A 25,957-nucleotide genomic window follows, 5' to 3' on the forward strand; every position below is an offset into this window, starting at 1 on the left:
TTGGTTATGTTATCAACTGACTGTTATCTGCCAATATAAACAAACAAAAAAATGTATATAAAATAAATTACGCCTAGTTTTTAGGCGTATAAGACGCTATCTACATCGAATTTTTAAAATTAACTGAACTCCTAAAATGCTAACTACTTAATTTTGACAAAGCATAAAGTTTTAGAACAATTTAATACATTATTTTATTGTGTTTTTGAATTTATAGTACTAGTTTAGAATTTCAGATAAAACAGTTAATTAATAAAAAAGAATACATTGAAAAAATCTTCTAAGCTCACTCCTATAAAGTAACACATTTGCAGATAGAGTACTTTACGTAGGGGCCGTCGATATGAGAGAATAAATGTTGTTTTATTTTAATATTTATTTAAATCCCCTTTCTTTACTATAGTAAAATGGTAAGTATGCTTGTTGTCCATTTGTAAAGAAATATTTAGTAGTAAAAATGATTATTCTGTTCATTTAAACAAATATTTACTTATTGTTTTCTTTCATTATTTATTTAAATTTTTATTTTTTACAAGTGCTTTAAATAAATAAAGGAATGTTTTTCTTCTTTTTAAAAACATTATCAGTACCCAATGGTACATAGGGAACTGCAAGGCATGGACGTAGTGCTATCTTGATTATGAATTGGACGGAGGCAAATTGATCAGCCCTGCGCTTCAGGTACCAGTCTTGGGCAATATTAAATAAAAATGAGTTTGAGCACATATAAAACACTTAAATTTATTTCGACATGTCCAAGTTTTTTTACCGACAATCATCTCAGCCTTGCATTCTTTACTTATATCACCATTCGAACATCTATCATACATTGTTTTGCCGCACATTTGTCATTACATTTCGACCCCGTCCGGTGTACTTTTATCCTTCTGTCGCCAACTCTAGCTTAACTTCCATACGTTAGGGTTGGTACCGGGTCTCCGTTGTGCACTGCTTGTTTAACTTCCGCTGTGAGGCCTTTGTTTGATACGAACGATTTCATGCAAAATGATTTCTTTTAAATATATTTTCATGTGATCACATAATATGACTAGCATGGCAATCTAATCGAAAACCCATCCATGCTTCTTTATAATAAGTCGTTATATAATTCGGTACATAGTTATTTATAAGCTGTTAGTTAAATCGGTTTATAAAACAAAATAAACAAAGTCTTCCTTAAAATAAGTAGGTAGATACTTCAATCATTTAAAGCTAATCACGTCAATTAGTCCACAAATTTGGTTGCGTATTGCGTATTTCTAGCTTATAATATATTTGAAAAATTATGCAATCTATTTTAAATCTACCCACCTCCATCATCCATTTATGAATAGCTCTTTTATACTTGGTTTCGATATTTAATGGATAATGGAAGCAGGTTGAACAACTTGATTGCACAATAATCACAGTTCTTTTGACCAAAAGAGCTATTGTTTGATGTGTTTCTGTGTGTGCCTTGTATCTTGTAGTTCCATGCACATAAAATGTGTTTATTGTTTATTTATCATATTTATATTTCATCTACCCATAATTACAAATTGCAATACAGTAAAACCTTGATATAACCAACCTCTATTTCACGAACTTTGGATAAAACGTGTTCAAAGAAAATAAATGTAATTTTATTTGTGTTTTGTATGTAGAGTTCATATTTTGAAAAAAAAAATACTCTCGGTTTTAACGGATACCCCCCTGCCCCCAATTACTGTCAATTTGTTCACTCTTGAGCTTTTCTGTGTCGAGGGCACATTAAATTCGTGACTTGTGTGCTTTGCTCGGAGGCGCTTTCTTGTGTCATGTAAGAGTTATATAAACCCAGAAAGAGTAAAGATTGCCTTTCCAATCGGATAACCGAAAAGTAATAGTAACTTTGCGATAACTATTCGTTTATATAAAATAAAAACTACTTTTTAGGTGTCCATTTAGTAATTGGCATAGCGCGATAACACGAACCTCGTTACCTCGCAATCCCCGCATAATCAATCCGGTGCTCATTTGTATAGCGCCATCTGCGTACAAATTGAGCACAAAGCTAATAACGCTGATGATATTCGATTAAGCGTATTACAATTAAAACGATGTACGCGTACGGAAGCTAATTGCGATTTGATGCCCAATCAACAGCGCGGATGTATTGTTGCGGCGGGCTGCTGCCAGAATAAGCTGAATATAAAGTAGTCCCATACATAATATATGATTCGTTTCATGGCATAGAGTCGACGGTCGGCGGTCGCTGCTTGCTGACTACCGTTTGATGATACTTTTGTGTTCCCGGCTAGTCCACACACCGTATTATAAAGCTCTACGAAACCTTTGGTTCGCGAAAACTGTGTCTATATTTTGAAATTAATTTATTAAAACTAGCTCCTTTACACGTCGTGACGTGTAAAGTCGTGTCGTGACGGGATTTGAGTTCCGTGCGATATAAGCTTTAAAAAAATATCACGCGCTTTCACTGGGTAGACTTTGGAAAGTTTTGGCCACTTGCGTTTTCCTGCGTTTACACCTGTACTCACATTTTCACATGCTCAAGACGCGCACATTATTCCGCACACTAATCATGTAGTAAAGCGCGCACGTGTAAAAGTACAATCACTACTTATCTCCGAATCTAGATGATTACGCCTAAAACTGAACGTGGCTTTCGATTGGACTGCACAAGGGTTTTCTGCTTAAAAAATAGGAATAGTAATACATGTACTTTATTACAAATGCGTACTAAGAATTTGTGGAGATTTTCACGAAAGAGTTCATGTTTGTTTGGGATCTTCGTGGGCACAATAGGTTAATTCGTTTATTTGAGGACTTATTGCTTCTTCTTACCTTTATCCTCTCCCAATGGTTCAAATGGCATTGCATAATATCGACGCAGCCGATGGTTAATTACATGAAGCAAGGTAATCGCTTAGGAAACCAACCAAGGCTGATATTAAATACACATAAATAAAAAATCACTTATATTTATTTTCATCCACCTGAAAATCTAACTCGAAAACTTAACCATAGGAGGCGGAATTTTTAAATCTGAATTTATAAAATAAAACCAACTTTGTTTTTGACCATTTTTATTTGGTATAAATTTTCCAACTGGGTTTGAGCAGTTTGAATATCTTGTTTTCTTCAGGAATGGACATATACTTACTAAATCAAACAGAGAAATATATTTATCTTTTTTTATTACAGAATGAAAATGTTTTCGACTGCTTCTTTATGGCGTAGGTAGTAGTAGGTGTGCTCTCTCGTAATATAATGTACATAGCTGATATTCCAGCTTTTACAATAATACTCTAATATCGTATGTATTATCTGGTAGGGACGGAGCAATAAAAAACTCATTATCGCCAATATCAGCACACGCGGCGCCCGCGGACAAAACTTTCCGAGAAGACGCCATATTGGTAATCTAGGCGTGAAGTTGCCTGCACAAGTTTTTGCGGTTGGTCGCCCTGGACGACCGCAGAAAACACTGCGGCTAACTTCACACTGATCACGGCTGCAAACTGTATAAAACCAAATGCCGCCCCCTCGCACAACATACAAACATACTCAACTTTGGGAAAATTCACAAAGTTTTGCCGTTGCCGGAAATTTATGAATGATTATCTATTTATAAACTCTTTTCGAGTACACCATTAATAAAATATGTTGGTGTAATGTGAAAACTCTTTCACCACTTACTGTTATTGTGTGACACTAGTTGTTTGACCTTTTTCATTACAATTTAAAAGCTTTCTTCTTCTTCTGAACCTTTCTCGCACTCAATGGTGAACAGGGCACTGCGTCGCATCACTTTAGAGTTAAATTATGTACATATTTACGATCGATCTCTGAAAAATATTCGAGTAGGTTTAACGATTTTAAGAATTGAGGAGGCTTGGTAATGCAGACGGTAAATTCTACAGTTTTTGTTCTTACGAATTCAATAAAAAAATAATACATTTACCATTAACTTAAATCGTTAGCCTCTGCGTAGGTAAAAGTATTTATTTAATAATTTTCAACGTACCTACCCAACACATATTTTCAATGAAATATTTACAATAATATATCCTCACTGGGTTTTCCCGTGCCGAGGGCACATTTCACAATAACTGTTTGATCTATTTTGCATCTACCCACCATATATGGAATATGTAAATAGTAAAAGCTCTCTTAAGATATGTTAAAAATATACATACGGAAAGAAAATCGTTATAGTGATGTTGATTCATTGTTAATTTGATCGTTTATTATACACAAGGTGCTTTGTTCCGCGCTTCACTTGACAGTTCTGGGTAACATCAAATAAAAATTTGATTGAAAACACTTTAATTTACTTTTACCCCCCTGGGAATCGAATCACATGGAGCCAACATGGTAGCTAAATATGCTAACCAATACACTATTAAGGCGGACTATATGATCGAATAACTTTACGATTTTATGATTATCATTTTATTATGATATTCCATTATGAGAAAACCGCGTTTAATTAACTTAAAAAGTGTGGACCAAAAAACTTTTCATCAATTTCAAAAACAGGTCCATCCAAATTTAAAAGTTAAAACGTATTCGTAGAGACCAAGCAAAATACAAATGTTGCCATACTTATATAAAATGCATTTTACGGACAAAAATAAATGAATTAATAGCGTTCGAAAAAACGATCCGATCATGATTCGATTACATTGTTCCCTCGGGATGTGGCATACGGCAATGAACCAATTTGTGGTATCCACCGATCACGGATAAGACGCCGACCGTAGGAAATTGTTATTTCAGCATTATACTGGCCGGCCGTTCTGTTATTATGTGAAATAAACGGATGAATGTCGGGGGGTGGGAATACAGATTTCTGTTTTATCTTCTTTATCCCTCCTATTTTCAAATTCAATTTTTCCATCCGCCTCCGGGAAGCCCTGGCCGCGTGGGCTTTGTATATTGTAATACGAATCGAATATCAATCGGGAATCGATCATCTAATAAAATGAAGCAAGTAACCTTTTACTTTTGAAATATTTAACAGTATTTCCACAATTTCCTGTGTGGTTTTCAATCATGGGTGTAATGGTGAATATTGCATGTGTATAAAGTGATCACATAACCAGCCTATAACAGGTCAAAATATCCAGACCTCCGTATTCTTCTTCATCTATGTTGATATGTCAAAATGTATCAATAATATTTTTGTTAACCCTCTTGGGAATCGTACCCGGGACCTCCAGAATGGTAGCCTAAGGTATTAAAAAAAATCGTAAAATAAGTAATAATCCATCAAACTTAGTTTTTCCCTCTTCCCCATTCCCTAAACTTCCTTTTTCCTTTGCCTTCCTTATTATCATCAATTTGTAATTTATGCTTTTTTTATGTTCAAGTACTATCTACCCTCTGATTGCAAACAGCCATATATGGTATTAAACGTTTTGACCTGTATCACTAGTCTGTTTTGGTTGGTTGGAAGATATTGCTTTTTAGCAATAAGCCCGCCAATGTACTTATTTATTTTCTGTACATGAAGTTTAAATAAATAAAATAATAAAATAAATTTTTTAAAAAACGCTGAAAATAATAATTTTAACGTTTTAAAATATTTGACTGTTAAATTCGAAAAATATTATTTTAAGTAATTTGGTTGCTTCATTTTACGCGTGTAACCCGAAGTGACCACTGCGGAGGGTGGTTTCCGATAGGGCGGAATGGGGGTGAGGCACTTTGTAAATCTTTACGTGTAAAGTTATCGGAGGATCAAAACATTCCGGAACGTGATTCGTTCACAGCGAAGGCGAGACCAGACGCTTTCAATACAAACTAACTTTACTTTCCTTTGGTGGTGTTCGCTCGTCGAGGTATACCAAGAACCTAAATGTATCTAAATGTAAACAAGTATCCTTTTAAAATCCAGAAATCGAAGTTACGCATTATTTTCTAAACTTAAAAAAAATATTAGAGTCAAATGGCGACCAATTTTCAATTGAAATAATCGTGACAAACCAAAAAATTCAATGTGCGCATACTGTATTGAACTACTACTACCATCACACCGTTTACCCGCAGGGGTAGGCAGAGAGGATGGAACGCCACACTCTTCTGTCCTGACATACACGGCTGTCCAAATTCAAAACACAGTAAGGGACATTTTTTTTGTAGTAAGTTTTTTTTGCATTTTTGGGCTAAGTAGAATCTACTTAGTCCAAAAATGCAAAAAAAACGTACTACAAAAAAAATGTCCCTTACTGTGTTTTAAGTTTGGACAGCCGTACACTCCTCGCCTCCTTCACATCCATACATCTAGTCATACATGCCCTCCGATTACACAGACTTATGACACCGCCCGATTTTAGGCTATATTGAATGTTGTTAAAATTTTGCGCCACAATCAGCCGAATTTCCAAATCTATTGAATCGTACTCACACGTGAAAGGGATCCAAGACCATAGCATAAATACAAACTAATTAAAAAAAATGCAATATGGATTATCAATATTTGTCAGAATGGTAACCATTAACTTAAGGTAAAACTGTATCACTTTAGCCAGCCAAATGCCAGATTATAAGCCCTAGGATACTCGGACTTCTTCTTTCATATAAAATGATAAATATTTTATCTCACATTGAGACGCCTATAATACATTTTTTTAAAATACGCATATGTTTATTCAACAAGAATCACCAGAAAATATCTAAAGTTCTCCGTCACTAGTTATTTGTTTGAAATAATAAATTTGGCTACAGGATTATATATATGTAGGTATTCGTAAATTCTAGAACAATACACGTTACGTAAAAAAACTGAAAAGAATTTCGAATATTCACAGATTTTTTTATTTCCTTCTAAGACTAATTATGGAAAATATATTACATTTGAATTTTTTTATTTATTTAAATGTTCTTCAAAAGCTTTGAAATCATTCGAGTATTTTTTCCTGACAAATGCTGTAATAATAATAAATAATCCAAGTTATTTTTTCAAATCATCGCGTTATCCGGCTCGCATGACAATCAAAGAGGATCCTTTGAAGATCCCTGCTCGGGGCGGTAAGTGTCCAGCCGACTAGAAATCAGTCACCCCGGCTCCGACATATCTCTTCCGGACTTCCCCTTACCGACTTTTTATCTACCGTTCTCTCGAAATATGTTTGTCGGAAAGGATAATATTTATTCTGAATCGAGATTGTGTTTTATTTCAATCTCCAAAATATATTTATGTTAATTACAATACAGGGCGGAGAAAAGTAACGATATATTGAAATAACTGTGAAAAAATATGTTTATAAAATGTTGAGAAAATGAGAGAGAGAGAGTACTTTATATGTTTGTATGTTTTATAGTACTTTCAAAGTAGTGATGACAACTTAACAGCAAGTACGAGAAGGAAGTTACGAACAATTAATATTAACAATATTTAATATATCTTTCTTGAAGGTGATTTTTTTTAAATTAAGTTTTGGCAAACTTAATTTCATTTTGTCGCTCTCCATCGTATAGAGGTTACCATAATACGGGTTCGAAACGTAAGAGATTTTCACTATGATATGTATTTAATATTACCCGTGATTGATAGCTGAAGCGCGTGGCTGATCACCTTCTCTTCACAAATTTAGCGATGAAAATAATACTTCTTCTATATACGATGCAGTACCCTATTTTTATTGTAATTGAATTTCGACTTTATTTTTACTGACAATACAAAATTTAATTTAAAAAACAAAAAAAAAAACATTTATATCGAAACCAAAACTATTTTGTGGGAAAATTTTCAAAGAAATGAAACAAAGGAATAATATTTGAAATAAAATAAAATAATTTAAAAAGCGAACCCCTCATTTGAATAAAATGCGACCGCAGAAAGTTACGAGACCAAATTCGTTTATACGTTTTGACAAGCAATCCTCACTCGGGATTCGATCCCGAATACAAAAGATAATAGTTTTTCGTGTCTGGAATATGTACAGGATCGGTATTTGTAAAATATTCCTAGCAAAGAGCATGCAAACTGCGAACAATAAGCAGATAGAGAAATGGTGGAAGTGGCTACACCTGACGCCCGAGGGAACAACTCAGGCGGTTGGACGGGAGAGAATTTGTGTATCAATACCTAAGGAAAATAAACGGAAAACTTGATTTAAAAATATATAAGTATATATAATAGACACCCCGTGGAAATGTCGACACGTGCATTCCCATTTTTTTGCAATGTATCATGATATTAACATAATAATTATTATTGTTATCATGGCATGATCAGGTATACTATATACTTGAAATACTTGGCAGATACTTGAAAGCGGTCGGTTAGGAGTCAGTTAAGAATAATCGAAGGAGATGAATGAAAAGGGGAGGAGTGAGGAGATACATGAATGTGCAAGAGGTGAAAATCGTTGGCAGAGACAGAGTAGAGTGGTGTTCTATGGTGAGTTATTTAGTTAAGATAATAATTTTATTCCGGCTTTACTAATAGGAGGGTGCAATTCTTCATCATATTAACGGAAGGCCTGTTGACGACAGCCAACCGTCCGGCTTCTCCTGAGAAGTTTTACGTGGTTCCCTCCCAGCAATTAGAAAAATTCCTGATTGGCACGCAATAATTTATCCATCCTTTTCCCAACACACATTATAATAAAACATTTTTTTAAAACCACAAGTAACAAAAATTCACTTAATGATCTATAGACCTTGTGCATAATAAGCAAGGTAAATAATAAATACAACTCCTATCGAAAAAAAAAATTGCCTTACTGTGTTTACAACAACAAAGTATTATTAAGCAACAAAAGAACAGTAATTTTTTTCAATAACATATCGCATTTTTGGAGAGATGATGCCTCCGTAGTATAATGGTCAGCACGCTCGGCTACCGTTCTGGAGGTCTCGGGTTCGATTCCCAAGGGGGGTAAAATAAATATAAGTGATTTTTTTTTCACTGTAATATTTATTTAATATTACCCTGGACTGGTAGCTGAAGCGGAAGGCTGATCACCTTTCCTTCATGTGTAAACGATCAAGATAACACTGCGTTTATATGACGCAGTGCCCTATGCACCATTGGGTGCGGATAAGGGTTTTTTTTTCGATGTGAAAATATCAGCTCGCTGGCAATCGCAACACTGCCCTATAATGTTAGCACATATTCAACCTCCATCTATGCTCCAGAAGCAGTTTCATGATGAGGTTGGAGCTCTTCATTGGCCTCTCCCGGAAGACTGCCAATCTATTATAATTATTTTATGACAATATACTCGTACATAGTGATTTTAAATCAAGTTATTAGGTAAGTTGTACAATGGAAAATCACTGTTAGCGCTTTAAATATTAATTATAGAGTAGAGTTTTCGATCGGCTACGCCAATTATTTGAATAGTCGTATTAAATCATTAATAAATTGTACATTTTCTCACATTTTAGTGAAACTTCGGGACAAAATAAATTCATAAGTAAGGTTAAACGTATGATTACGCATAAGCTGTAAAATAAACAAGGTATCATATTATATTATACTTTTATTCTGTTGAAAATTGGCAAACATACATTTTTCAAATTCTGTTTAAAAATTATAAATTATATTACAAATGAACTTTACAATTACAAAATTGCATTTTATCAAATAAAATATTGAAATGTTTTGTTTTTTATACATATACTTAAGCAGTGTCTGAATCCTAATTTGGAATATATGTATAAGTTTAAACTTTGATCAGTATCATTTATAATCTGTTCGTGATCGATTGGAAGATATTGCTTCTTGGCAATATTCTCGACAATGAACAAGTCTAATAAATTAAATGTAATGGAAAAAAATAATTTCATCATAGATTCCGGAGTCACTTTGTGGTAATATCTAGCAATTTTTAATTTAAATTTCACTTAGTAAATACCACTTTCTCTTAAAATCTGAACCGTATATAAACCCGTATTTCGACATTTTCTGCATCATTTTCTAACACCGTAAATATTGTGTTTGAAAATGATGCGGAATGCATCGAAACGCGAGTCACTAAAATTTTTAACAAATAGTGGTATTTTCCAAGTAAAATTTAAATTTAAAATGAAAAAACATGTACCTGACAAAATATCGGTATATTCAATTGTCTTTTCTTGGTCTAATATACGTTGGTAGCGATGTAATAATAACCATATCCGCTCCCTAGGTGGAGCATATGGAGTCCACAAACTGTCTCCAGGCTTTTCTGTCAGCTGCCAGCTCCCTTGCATCCTCCCAAGTCAGATCCGCGTCGCGAAGTTCTGACGAGAACTGCCGACGAATTGTCAGCAATGGTCGTCCTGGGCGGCGCGAACCTGATGCCTTGTAAAAGAGGCAAGCTTGATTAAGGCTCTCAGGAGGCATGCGGAGTACGTGGCCAAGCCAACTGAATCGCCTTTTTTTGACGACAGTTGTGACCAAGATTTGCTGCGTCCTACGCCTTATCTCTTCATTCCTCACAAAGTCAAACCACCGCACGCCTAAGATTCTCCGCAAACACCTGTTCTCAAAGCTTAGTACACGGCTGCTTTGGGCCCTTGTAAGGTGCCATGTTTCACAGCCGTATAAGAGAACAGGAGCAATGCAGGCATTGTATAGGCGGCATTTGGTTTTCACCGAGTATAAATCCGATCTCCAGACAGCCTTCATACTGTTGAATGCGGACCCAGCGAGTCCTAATCGCACTCCCAGTTCCTTTTGAAGGCTGCCATTTTCAGTCGCGTACACTCCCAAGTACTTGAAACTCTCGACCCTTTCGATGCGCTGGTTACTCAACGTCAAGGGTTGTTGGGCATCTAGGCATGAGCTGTTGCACAACACATGGGTTTTTGCAACATTTATTGTAAGCCCCATGTGCGTAGAGTACCTATTTACCCTGTCGACGATCAATTGAAGACCCTCGACGGAGTCATCAATTAAAACAGCATCATCTGCGTACTCTAGGTCGCAGAGTTTCCGGGAGGGGGAGATGGATATACCTCGGTCAGATGGTAATGACTTTCGAAGAATGAAATCCATGAGGATGATGAAGAGAAACGGTGCAAGGACGCAGCCTTGTCTGACTCCGGTAGAGACCCCAAACCAATCCGTGACAACATCGTCAACTCTCATTCGGCATTCACTATTGAGGTGAAGGGACTTAATTAGCTCCACTAATTTCGCAGGCACCCCATAAGCTTCCAGTACTTTCCAGAGTGTGGGCCTGTGCGGACTATCAAACGCTTTCTCATAGTCTACAAAACACATCGCCAGAGAACTGTTAAATTCCTGGCTCTGCTGTAGAATGTGACGAATATTATGGATTTGATCCGCACAGGACCTGCCAGGCAGAAACCCTGCCTGGTTTTCTCTGAGCACCTGCATAATGGGGGCTCGGATTCTCTGCAAGATTACGTGGGCAAGCACCTTCCCAGGTACGCTGAGTAGCGTAATGCCGCGGTAGTTGTCACAGTTGAGTGGATCACCCTTCTTATGTAACACGGTAATCTCCCCATTTACCCAGTCTCTAGGGCATCGCTCTTCTTCCCACACACTGGACATTAATTGGTGTAAAGGGCCAATAATGCCAGTAACGCTGCATTTCAAGAATTCCGGGTGGATACCATCAACACCAGGGGCAGTCCCATTTTTCAATTTCGACACAGCAGCTATAATTTCTGCCTGTGTCGGTGGACCATCAGGTATGGCGACCGCCCGCGGAATGCTTGACGCAGCCTCCGTGGGAATATCGAGGATGATTGGAGGAGGAGGGCGATTCAAGACCCTGTGGAAATGATCACGCCATATTTCCTTTATACGATCCGCGTCAGATTCGGTAACTCCATTTGTGTTTTTCACAGCTCCAGGGGTTACCGAATTCTTTCCGCAGATCTTCCTTGTTATTTGGAATAATTTCCGCGTGTCATTTCCTTGGGCAGCATGTTCCGCCGTTACAATAAGAGAATCGAGATGACGGCGCTTATCGAGTCTGCATGATCGTTTGACTATACGATCTTGGCGCCTGTAGTCATCTCTGAGGGTGTCCAGTTGGTAGGGGTCACTTTCACTGTCCCTCAGTGCTTTTAAGTGAGCGCGCTCAGCCATCTTTCCCCAGGTCTCATCTGACATCCAATGGGGTCTTTCTCCTATCCTGGGGCCAAGAACCTCATTGGCGGAAGAGTTGAGAGCCGATTTGAGACTGGCCCACTGTGCCTCAATCGAGTCAACATTAATGGGCTGAGGATCGGTGTCTTGCTGGACACGTTGTCCGACCGTTTCCTCGAATCTCAATCTTATTTCGGCACTCTTCAACTTGTCTAAGTTGATTCTCTTCCGCCGAGGACATCTCGGCAGACGTTTGAGCTGCAGACAGATTCTTCCGACGAGTAACTCGTGATCACTATGAATGTCGGCCCCTCTGTAGGACCTGACATCGAGGAGCTCTCGCCGGTTAGCACGTCCATAGAGGATGTGATCTATCTGCGCTCTTGTTCGTCCGTCAGGGGAGGTCCAGGTGTACTTATGGATGGACCTATGGGGAAATAGCGTACCACCAATGACAAGGTCGTTAATACTAGCGAACTCGACCAGTCTTTCTCCATTGCCATTGGCTTGCCCATAGCCGTGCCTTCCCATCACCGTTGGGGCAAGTGATGGGTCTGTTCCGACTCTCGCGTTAAAATCTCCCAATACTACCACGCGGGTTCTTCTTGGGAGAGAGGCGATGACCGCATGGAGAGAGTCGTAGAAGGCATCTTTTGTTTGGGCATCTGCAATTTCGGTAGGCGCGTAGCACTGTAGGACAGTGACAGAACTATCGGCCGTTTGGAGGGTGACGCGTATAAGCCTTTCAGAAATTGGTTCCCAACTAAGCAAGCACTTTGCTGCTCTTTCTGAAAGGAGAATTGCCACCCCTTGACGGTGATATCGTTCTTGGCCGGAGTGCAGACACATGTGACTATCCAACAACCTCTTTCCAGATCCTTTCCATCGCGACTCGCTCAGTCCTAGGATATCTAACTTGTAGTCATCCATGATACGAGTCGCGTGAATATCTTTTCCGTGGACCTGCATTGTCCGCACATTGTACGTTCCAATGCGGAAAGATGAATTGTTGGATAGGAGCCGTTTAGTGAGCGCAGTCCTAATACCACAGCCGGGTCGGGGGGTGCCAGAGAAGCCGGTGTCCGAGGCATTTCGTGGACTTATCGTAATCAAAGGGTTTAGGGAGGCAGAGTGATTGGCCCAGCGCTCCCGAGGCCTGAGGTCCGAGGACCCCTCAACAGGTCGGCTCAACCTTGTTTCCCGCTTTGTCTGGCCTCTCTTCACCAACCTGCTTGGCATGGGAGACCCTTCTGGTAGTTAGACTACCGCCATAGCCTGGTGAATCACTGAGGCACGCAAGCCCCCTCACCGCGACAAGGTGGGGATCAAGAGGGGAGGGGGTGGTAGCGATGTACATATTTTTATTACCACATTTATCATCCACAACTCCCGGTATATTTATTTTATTTGTGGACGTTTAGATACCCATATGTGTCGATGGTCAAACAATTTCAATTCTAAACAGGAAAATATATTCCTAGGGTGGATACCCCTTCGCCCTCGTATCTCCACACTCAGTTGGCAAGATAAAGTTTTACATCCAACCCACGAATAGCGATATTCCGAAATGCCCGGGAGGAATGCATTAATTTATAAGAAATACATATATTTTGTATGTGTGACATTGTTAGCTTATACTGTAGGGGATGGAATTGAAACTATGTAGGTACTAGACATGGACCAACGAATTAAAATCAAATGAAAAAAGACTTCTTAAAAGTTTTACCTTCTAGACAAGTTCTTAAAAACATCTTTTTCGACATTATCTATGTTTGAGTTCAGTAAGTTTTTTAGTTAGCATAGAGACCTTTATGAAATGTATGAAACATTCTTCTCGAATTATTTTACATACTAAGAGACGCTTTGAATAATAAGAGACGCTTTGAATAAATGATTTTCAATTTTTTAGCGTGTATTTTGAACAATTCACAATATTTTGAGTGTGAACAAAGATTTGGTATAGAATAGTAAATGCTTTGATGTTGATTTCCTTAATAGATTTGGCAATCACTCCGTGGCAATACCTATCCATTTATAATATTACTAGGATACAAAATAAAGAGCTTCTACCCCCCCCCTCATGCTTCCAAGTCAAGACAATTTAATTTATTGATATCTCAACATGGATGGAGAAGAATATAGAAATCTAGGCCTTTACAGAGATTACGATACGTCATAAGCTGGTTTAAGTGATCACCATACTACCGTAGATGGCACAAAAGAAGTAGCACGCTCAAGATGTTCTTAATTGAAACATTAATATAACTTCCAAAGTTGTTTAAGAATGGTTGTCAATCATAGGTAGGATGGTGAATGTTACAGTGTATAAAGTGATCACCTAAACAGTGTATAGAGTGATCTTAGATCGTAAGCTCTGTAAATCTCCAGATTTTTTTCATATTTTTTTTATAGATGGTTTCGAAGAAGTAGCTACGCAAGATGTTTTCATTTGAATCATAAATATAGCAACCAATATCTATGTTGTGAGGTTGTCAATCATGATGGTGAATACTATTTGTGACATCTCATCAAAGACGAAGAAGAATATAGAATTCTGGGCATTTGCTCAATAAAAAAGCTTCTTTTTATCTCAACAATAGATGTCTCTAGTGAAGTTCTAATGATTCAAGAACAACGTTTCGAAATCGGTTCATATATAAAGAACTTCCAAGAATTTGAATAGTGTGGTTGTCAATAATGGGTAGAATTGGTGAACGTTACACGTGTGTAAAGTGATCACTTAAACCAGCCTTTGACAGTCGTCAGCCCAGTAAATGCCCAGACTTCCATATTCTTCTTCATCTTTGATGAGATGTCAAAACAATACGAAAACAACTCTTATAATTTGAGATAATCCAGATTTTTGTGAACAAGTATTAGGACACACTCAAAATGTTATAATGGTGAATGTTACGTGTTTATGAAGTGATCACTGAAATCAGCCCATGGTCCTTAAAGACCTATTAGACTTTCTTCATCTGTATCGAGATATTAATAAACAAAATCTCGATATAAAAAGCTCGCAAGTGGAGATAAACCCAGAATTCGTACACCCTCATAATATTGACAAAACGATAAAATTAGGGAACTTCCCACTTAATATTATGTTTTCCCGAAAAAAGCGGTTTTATATTGCCGACCATGTAGTATAAAGTCTGCAAATGGACTAAATACGTCTGTTAATGTCGTCACATATATTTCAACTGCTAAAAAGGTTCACTCCATCTTTATTGGATAATAGCGAAACAGCGCAAAGTATCGTTAGTTTTAGCCAGTGGCGCTACAAACCGCCTCCATAACTCTAAATTAAGACAACCCACGCCGGAAAATTCGGAGAAAAAAGGAAAAGAGTAAGGATATATACTGTAAATCCTTTTAATGGCCTCCCCGCTCTCTGCTGGGAGATATAGGCTCTCAGTTTGCGAAACCAGCGGTGATAATTGACTGGAATTTATTGTTCGGTCACTTTCTTGTCTTATGTTGTTACGGCGGATTTTTAGTCTGTCGCAGTGCCTGGCAGGGCTGCCAAAACGTATAATGACAACATCCTGTTACTTATTTCGATCCGGGGCATCAATTAAGTAACAAAGGAGCATTTTTTGGTTAAGAAGAAGAAATAAATATTAAAAATTTGGAACGATCAGGTGTGCCAAATACTTGAAAGTGGTCCGGTTAGGAGTCGAAACAATCGGCGGATATGTATGAGAAGATGCATGAAGAGGCTAAGAATGTTTGCAAAGACAGAGTGGTGTGGCGTTTTATTCTCTCTGCCTACCCCTGCGGGAAAGCGGTGTGATGGTTAGTTAGTTTAATATATTTTTTAAGAAAAACAATCAACTAACTAACCATAATAATTACATCATAACTAACGAGATTAAAAAGCCACACCGATCTGTCATTGCACACAATCTCCGCCTCTTCCACATTCATGCATCTTCTCATAGATACACGCCGATTATTTCGACTCCTGACCTGACCACTTTTGCCAAGTTTTTCTTGGTCTTCCTCTGCTTCTATTACCAACCACATTTTAAATAATAAATATTTTGAAAAAAATTATATTGTTTTTAAATGTTATTGTCTCAGAATCTTTACAAATGCATTTAATAATTACTCTCACACAACAAAAGAAAGGACCCCCCAGCAAAGCATACATCACAATTAACACACAACTACATCCAAAACACAGAAACATATCAAATAAAACTATACCTCTTTTGGTCAAAGAAACTTTGATTATGATCCAATAAAGGTGAACATCCTGCTTCCACTATCCATAAAGACATTAAAAAAATAAAGTATTCTATATAATTCTTAACAACATTTGGATGTGTTTGGATCCTTGTTCATAAATCTCAGTTTCCCCACTAAGGGGTTATTTAAAAGTGAAACCCAGACCACTTCTATAAATTACTCCTACAATGAGAAAAACATGGATTTATGAACAAGGATTTGGACACTCTTGAAATATTAATAATAAAAAAATCATAGAATCACTCCACTAAGGAGTTATTACATTTTTGACATAGATGAAGAATATGGAAGTCTGGGTATTTACAAGGTTAATGACAAGTCACAGGCTGGTTAAGTGATCACTTTTGGGTACGTTGAATTGGCTACGTCTTGGATAGGTTTAATTGGTGAGTTTTCTCATCCCTGCCGTCATGGGTGAGTTTTTCATCCCTCATCCCTTGTTGTAGCCAACACGGAATCTCACCCTCCCCCGATTCTACTTCCTCGTACTCCTCCCCACACCTAATGTGTCACTTAAAACACTTTGTTATCGGGCCAAGGGAAGGAGGCATGGACGAGGCTATACGCAGAATGAACTAAATGTACAGTCGGAGGATAAAACTATTCATCGAATAAAGTTATTACCAGGACCTAAATACATATATGCATATATATATATATATATATATATATATATATATATATATATATATATATATATATATAATATATATATATATATAATATATATATATATATATATATATATATATATATATATATATATATATATATATATATATATATATATATATATATATATATAAAAAATATATATATATATATATATATATATATATATATATATATATATATATATATATATATATATATATATATATATATATATATATATATATATAATTATTATTTATATATATATATATATATATATATATATATATATATATATATATATATATATATATATATATATATATATATATATAACATATATATATATATATATATATATATATATATATATATATATATATATATATATATATATATATATATATATATATATGTGTATATATATATAATCTTTATTGGAACGCAATAAAGATTTCCTCTACAAAAGACGGGAGTGGTGTGGCGTTCTTTTCTCTTTGCCTACCCCTGACCAGACTGCTTTCAAGTTTTTGACACACCTAATCATGCCGAGTTTTCCTCGGTTTTCCTTTGGTTCTATTATATTTCCAACAGTTCTCTATTCACTCATTCGTTTCACATGTCCGAACCATCTCAACATACCTTTCTTAATTTCTATGGTAATCTATTAGAATCCGAAACATACTAACCATCGACAACCTAAAAAGAGTTTACTATGCTATCGTTCACTCACTACTACAGTATGGCATTATTGCATGGGGAGGCTCATACAACAACATAATGAAATCAGTGAAAATAGTACAGAAAACCATAATTAAAGTCATCTTCAAAAAAAAAAACATATTTCCAACAAAATTATTATTTAAAAAATTTCAAGTCCCAAATATAGAATCCATTTATAAAAAAACCGCAGTTTTTCAAATACTAAAGGGTGACAACTATTTAAATTTAACAAAGAATTTATCATCGAGATTCTCAAACGATTTTTCTATTCCGAAATGCAACACCAAGCAATTTCAGCAAAACTTCAAATATTTGGCAATCAAACATTTCAATAAACTCCCTAAAGAAATAAAAAAAATAGATAATATAAAAATCCTCAAGAAAAAAATTAAAGCTCTATACATTTAAATCTTTAAAAAAATATATAAAAAAAACTATTATACCTTTTATTATATAACATTAAACCACGAGTGTAAGTCCCTTTCCAAGCACAAGAGCACAGACTCTTTTATGGAGAGGCACAGCGAATCGAAATATAAAAGTTCTACATATGTATAAATGATTCAAATGTTATTATGTTATAAATAAAAATGTAAATATATTAAATGAATAAAAAAAAAAAAATCTATTAAACATTGTTTTGCCATATATTCGTCTGAGAGATCGCATTTCGACTGCATTCAGACTACTTTCATCCTTCTTCTGCAAACTCCATACATCAGATTATACTGCCATATTATTGTTTAAATAATATTATAAAGTATAGTTAATTAATAAAGTTAGAAAAGATGACTATATACCTTTCAATAACTCTTTTCTCTTAAACCATACTCGTATATTTATTTCAAAGAAAAACTTGTTTTTTCAATACAAATCTACGTTTTAAGCAAAAAAATGTTACCTGGGATTCAAAAAATTAAGTTGCGCTTTATTGGGCCCAGAGAATTTTGAGCCGAAACACTTTGCCGACTCTGTACCGAGCATTTGGCCAACTAGCGCCTCCACCAGCGCTAAGTGAGACAAACGGCCACTCAGAGAACTAACCGCAGGCCCCCCCTCACGACGAGCCCCCCTCACGACGAGCCCCCCCCACACAGCGACAAGTTACGCGGGATAAACAAAAACAGGGGATTCCCGGCACCCTCGTTACAACGCGCCTTTCTTCTAATGACGTTTAAATCATTACGGAAAGTTTACGGCCCGCTTTATTCACAGTCACTTTGAAAAGGGTAAAGAGACAACCAGTAGCCTTTCTGTGGGGCCGTTCAGAATGTACAGAGGAATCTGATATCTGCATACAATCAAATCTGCTCAATATAGATGAACAAGAATATGGTAGTCTGGGCATTCGCTTACAAATAAAAGAGTTTCTGCTCAATCCAAAAACTTCTTCATCTCACCTAGTGTTTTAAGTACAATGTTTCGAAATTGGATCATGTATACAGAACTTTAATTAAATCTGATCAATTAAAAGCTTGTTTCGTCTCACTAATAGATGTCTCTAGTGAAATTCTAGTGATTCAAGCACCATGTTTCGAAATTCAACCATAGATATATAAGTTTCAAGAATTTGAGTGGTGTGGTTATCAATCATGAGTATAATTGGTGAATGTTACCCGTGTGTAAAATTATCACTTTTACCATTTACCAATTTCACCCATTATTTACAACCACACTACTCAATTTTTAGAATTCCTAAATATTTTGATCTTATTCTTGACCTTACAAAGCCAATGACGGTCGTTAGCCCTGTAAATGCCCAGACTGTCGTATTGACAAGGACTTGGATATTAAAGTTTAATTGAATTACACTTAAATTATTTTATTGCATTTTAGTCTTCGGTATTGAACCGCCCATCCATTTAGCTGATAGTTTCTGCAGATAAGGATGTAGGACTGTGGGCTTAATTATCTTAATAAGGATATTTTAGTGGAATAAGGCCATTCTCTTGAATTAATAGTTAGTCAGCCTTTGTGATTAATTGGGGAAGATATCCAAATGTATTTTCATTAGAAACTAAATTATATCAAAGGGTTTTTGCAAACATCCACGACAGTCTCAAAAACTCAAATATAAATCTAATGTAATCTTATTAAAACACTCAAATGGCTTGTTCATACAAATGTTTATAAAATAAACCAAGTGTCTTTTTATTCTTCACGCACTTATCTACATGTTTTTAAATAATATTAATTTTAAATAATTTTATTTTAATGTCTTTCTACCATAAGTGAAGCCATAAAAATGAATAAAATTACCAAATATGATGAAAAAAAATTGTGATTTGCGATTCTGAGTGACTTATGTTAAAAATTTTAGTGCAAAAAAAGAAGGGAAAATATGTTTAAAGGAAAAGCAAAACATCTATAAAATACGGAATGAGTCGCTCAATGTAACAAAAGCCTAACAGAAAGTATGGTTAGTAAACTTACCTTAAAAAAAAGAAATTCAATACTTTTGATACTTTTATTTTAACCTTTAAATGAAACATTAAGAATCTTGTTCCTTTTGAATAAAAAACAATAATCTTGATGTAAGTAAATAAGCAAATGAAAAATCAATGATCTTGATACTTTTAAATGAAAAATTAATAATCTAGATACTTTAATACGAAAAATTCTTCTTCTTCTTCTAGCCCTTATCCGCATCACAATGGTGCATAGGGCACTGCATCGTATAGAAGCAGTGTTATCTTGATCATTAAATACACGAAGGAAATGTGATCAGCCTTCCGCTTCAGGTACCAGTCCAGGGTCATATTAAATAAATATCAGACTGAAAAATCACTAAAATTTATTTTGAGCCACTTGGGAATCGAACCCGGAACCTCCAGCATGGTAGCCTAGCGCGCTAACCACTACACCATGGAGGCGGACTATGAAAAATTAATAATCTTAATTCATGGAAAATTAATAATCTAAATTCTTTTAAATCATAAATCAAAAATCTCGATTCTTTTAAATAAAAAAATCAATAATCTTCATATTTTTTAATGAAAGATGAATAATCTAGATACTTTTATATGAAAAATTAATAATCTCAATTCTTTTAAATGAAAAAACAATGATCTCGATACTTTTTCCAAAAGTGAAACCCCGTTTTAATTTTAATTTCATTTCATGATAATTTCAATTGATAATTTCAGTACTAATATATAATTTTTTTAAGTCTGGAAAAATCACATTGTTTCTGCCGTCTCTAAATAGTATCGTCACACATATTTACTTAATAGCAGCCTCAAAATATATGACGTAATATAATTTAATACTCCTACATAAATTATTTTATAAAAAAGTGGGTAAATCTTTGTATCATGAGTGAATAACGCTAATGTACGCCATCACAGATAGCATTTAAATTTTAAACGGGGGGGTATGTTTTGAATAATTCCCGATGTAAATACTTAATGTTGTTTCGTTTTACATCCGCTGATAACAGAGGGCGGTTATAAAATTATATTTATTGGTCATGTCGTCATTAAGATAAGGAATAATGGTGCTTCTTTTGTCGTTCGGGTCATTGATAGAATAATCACTATGCAAATTTTTATAGAGCGTAAAAATAATATGCAATCATTGTACAACGGTGTCATTGCGGGTGACTATTAATTACGTCACAATATTTTGGGTCACACGCTACTATATTTTAATTTTTAACTAGAGCCATAAAAAGGAACTGGGAGTGCGATTAGGACTCGCGGGGTCCGCATTCAACAGTATGAAGGCTGTCTGGAGATCGGATTTATACTCGGTGAAGACCAAATGCCGCCTATACAATGCCTGCATTGCTCCTGTTCCCTTATACGGCTGTGAAACATGGCACCTTACAAGGGCCCAGAGCAGCCATGTACTAAGCTTTGAAAATAGGTGTCTGCGGAGAATTTTAGGCATGCGGTGGTTTGACTTCGTGAGGAATGAAGAGATAAGGTGTAGGACGCAGCAAATCTTGGTCACAACTGTCGTCAAGAAAAGGCGATTCAGTTGGCTTGGCCATGTACTCCGCATGCCTCCTGAGAGCCTTAATCAAGCTTGCCTCTTTTACAAGGCATCAGGTCAGAACTTCGGGACGAGGATCTGACTTGGGAGGATGCAAGGGAGCTGGCAGCCGACAGAAAAGCCTGGAGACAGTTTGTGGACTCCATATGCTCCACCTAGGGAGCGGATATGGTTTAATACAATAATAATATATGATGGCTAAACCATGTATGATATATGTTCAAAAGGAATGAAGAAAAACTAGAAAGGTGTGCTGAAATGGTTTGAGCGTGTGAATCGAATGAGTAGAGAAAGGTCAGTAATATGCATTTATGGGGCGGTTTAAAAAAAAAGTATATTAGTTGCCCAAAAAAAACATCTTCCCAACAGAGAAGATATTTTTAACAGTACATTTATAAGGATTCATAGCAAATTCAGTTAATATATATTAAAAATGTTAGTGAATACAATCGATATATATTTTTTTTTCTTTATTTTAAATTCTTTTGCATTACATAAATTCAAAAACAAAAAATATTAATAAAATAAATACATATAATATAATATACAGATATAATATAATACAATAGATGCAATGGATTCAATATCATAAATCAATCAAGATTTGTCACATACATAGTTTATTTGTCTTGTTCTTCTTGTCATATAAATGAAAAATGGAAAACGTACTTGGAAATAGAAAAAAACCAAGGAAAACTTGGCGTGATCAAGTATTTCAGATACTTGAAATTAGTCTAGTCAGGAGTCGGAATAATCGACGGGAATGTATGATGAGATGCATGAATGCGGAAGAGGCAAGATTGTTTGCAAGACAGATTGGTGTAGTATTCTTCAAAAGCGGACTTGAAGTAAATTTATTAATTTTTTACGGTGGGTAAGTCTCTATTAATTAATTGACCAATCAAATATAACTTCATGTCCGCTTTTGAAAATATTCCCATTGTGATTCCTTTATCTTCATTCTCTCTCTTTCAAATGATTGAAATAATTTTGGTTTTATATAAATAGGAGACTGTAGCAATTTACTTAAGTCTACAGTTGGCCTGATGATGGAGTTTTGTTTTAAGTGGTATTACACAAAGTAAACGATGAATGATAAGGATAATGTGACATTGAAAGTCATCCCCGCCACATTCATTACTATTGACCAGTTTTGGGATTCTTTTGCTATGTTGTGGGTGTAACGTTTAAGTCTACATTTGACCTAATGATTGATGTATTGTTTTAAGTGGAATTACACAAAGTAAACGATGAATGATAAGAAGAGTGTTATATTGAGAGACATCCCTATCACATTCATTACTATTGACTGGTTTTAGGATTCATTTGCTATGTTGTGGGTATAACGTGTGCTGTGCGCCCACATCCCGGTGGAATATGCCGGCACGTGCGGTCGCGTGCCGGCCACGTGCCAGACACGCGTCGCGCGTGTCGGGGATCGAGATCTCACGGCGGACCTAATCGACGCGTGTAATACGATAACACTTGTAGACACCAGTGTAAACAGAGAGAGGGAAGACGTAATTGCGATTTGAACATGTCATGATATGGAAATTAGAGATATATAGATAATATGCATATTGTAACGATTTGTGTTTTGGGGTTTACAAATATATAGGTACAACAAAATGCATACAATTTGACGTGAAAATTGACATTCGTTTAAAAAACAATTTTCTTATATTATTTAAAATATTGATTCGGCAGTCACTTTGTGGTAAAAATACACACAGTTTTATGTGAAAATGGACATTCGTTTAAAAAAACAGATTTCTTCTATTATTTCATTAATTGATTCGGCAGTCACTTTGTGGTATATCTATCCATTTTTAATTTAAATTCGTGGAAGCCTGGGTGTAACTGATATCAATAGTAAGGCGATTGAGATGGTATGTGTACTTACTAAGGACGTAGAGAACCTAAACGTATTGTAAACCAGGCGATCGCCATGAATCTTCCTCGAAAGACATCTAGAAGAAAACCAAAAAAAATCATGGATGCTACAGAAAGATAACATGATACGAAGGCATAGGTAACGTTACACGAGTATGTGATAATGGGACCTATATAACCTGAGGACGAGGAGAGCTGACCTTAAAGTCTACAAAGACAATAAGTTAGGATGAAGCAAGGAAGAAGATGATCTTATGAGGTTATTTTTTTTAAAATTAACACTTGAATATACCACATTAATGAGTTTTATTTATATATACGACTTGTTTCGAAAACTTACAGACGTTTTCATATTCTGGTACAAATTAAAACTAACGAAAAAAAAATATTTAGAAAAAGAGGTATATAAATATAAACGTTAATTAATATAGTGGGGTTAAGGAAAAATATTTTTTGTAAAAGGAAACATTGATAATAATGGTGACGTATTTTGAAACAGTATATTATTAATTATCGTCTTATTCAAGTGTTTCATTTTTAAAAAATAATCATCATGCCATTTCACAAATTTAATGCCGAATTAATTAATAATATCTTATTAGGTTTTGTTTGCAACATGTCCTGCCCATTGCCACTTGAGTCTTGCTACGCGATTCATCCGCTATTTTGGTTTTGATCCTAATTTCTTCATTTTATAATTAAATTTATAATACTGTTTTTTATACGCTGATGTAAACACAATATGGCTGACTAAATATTCCACCCATAGCTTAGTCAAGCTTGAATAATAATTATTAATTTTATTGTAATATGTGACACCACTGATGTCACTATGAATTAATTCATAAAAAATGTCACTCCTCTAAACTACTGTCTACCAATTAAAACTATAGAAACAATACATATATTTGAATAAAATAGAAAAAAACACTATAATTTTATCGGCAACCATCTTGAAATTTACTGCATAAATTATTTGAAATTCAGTTTGATTACTTATATTATTTATATTTGATTTAATGATATAACACATGCATAATGTATAATTCAGTACTTAGAAGTAAATGGTATAGTGTGACACAAAAGTGTGATATAAATAACACTCTCCTTATCATTCATCGTTCACTTTGTGTAATACCACTTAAATATACACTAATTCGTGACTATCGGTTTCGGAATAATCATTCCATCGACAGATCATTTAAATAAAATTATTATGGTCAGACATTTATACAAAAATAAATATAAATTAGTGTATGGTAGTCTGGGCATTTACAGGGCGTACGATCTGTCATTGATTGGTTTAGTGATCTCTTTTACACTGTGAAACATTTACCATTTTGTCTACGATTGAACATCCATCCACATTACTTTAGATTTAAAAGTTCTATATATTCAATGTGGCAAGGAACGAACTACTTGCATTTGTTGAAATTCATGTGAAGTTTTACAACTGAACCTTTGTACATGCATGGGTGATTCATTTGGAAGTTCTCTAACTGTAAATTTGTCTGAAAATATACATATGTTTAGGCGATTGATAACAATTCATTGGGAGATAAATCCAGCATTTGTTTGAAATGATTTGAGAACACTGAATATTTTTTTTTTTTTTAAATTTAAGTGTAAATTGGTAAATACCACTATTTAAAAAAATCTATTCTGACATATATTTCGATGCGTTCCGCATCAAATGAATCGAAACACGCGTCACAATCGATTTTAATAAATAGTGGTATTTACATTATCGGTGGTATGGACATAAGGACAGAATGGATAACGAGAAAATGACTAAGAAAGTTTATTATAAGTATAAAGTATAAGAACGACCGAAAGAAACTTAGCACGACCAGATCAATCAGAATCTAAAATCTGGTGGTGTCAAAAATCCACGTAATCATAGGGAATGTATGACTAGAAGTATGGATGTGAAGAAGTTAGGAGTGTATGTCAGGATAGAAGAGTGCGGCGTTCCATCCTCTCTGCCTACATATACAGAGAAACTGTGTGATAGTAGTAGTAGTAGTACTTATAGTGGTATTTACCAAGTAAGACTTAAATTAAAATTCATATTCAGTGTTGTCAACTCATTACACAAACACACGATTTATCTCGTAATGAATTTTTATCAATCTTCAATGATGCTGAATACATCGAAATGTGTCATAATAGATTTTAAGAAATTATGTTACTTACCATATAAAACTTAAATAAAAAATGGACGTTTATTACGGCAAAGTGACTGCCGAATTAATTAATGAAATAACTGAATATGATGTTAATTTTTTTTAATTTCTTGTTTATTTACTGTGTCTTTCAAAAAAAATATTTCCAATTTCAATATAATTAAATTTTAATATTAATCTTCAAATCGTACACTTACTCTTCATTTCAGAC

General features: G+C 35.1%; 1 protein-coding gene across 1 annotated transcript; it reads right to left on the bottom strand.

The window, feature by feature from the left end:
- Positions 1-9,428: 9,428 nt before the first annotated feature.
- On the bottom strand, positions 9,429-13,279 carry LOC148313024 (protein CFDP2-like). The gene is made up of 2 exons (XM_088270168.1): positions 11,947-13,279; positions 9,429-9,439 (listed from the first exon to the last, which is right to left on the bottom strand). The coding sequence occupies exons 1-2, from the start codon at positions 13,277-13,279 to the stop codon at positions 9,429-9,431; spliced, it is 1,344 nt and encodes a 447-aa protein (XP_088126294.1).
- Between the last annotated feature and the right edge of the window lie 12,678 nt (positions 13,280-25,957).

This window comes from Brachycentrus maculatus, unplaced genomic scaffold (genome assembly GCF_059751285.1).
Source record: "Brachycentrus maculatus isolate JH-2025_06_01 unplaced genomic scaffold, ASM5975128v1 h1tg000026l, whole genome shotgun sequence".
Taxonomy (NCBI): domain Eukaryota; kingdom Metazoa; phylum Arthropoda; class Insecta; order Trichoptera; family Brachycentridae; genus Brachycentrus; species Brachycentrus maculatus.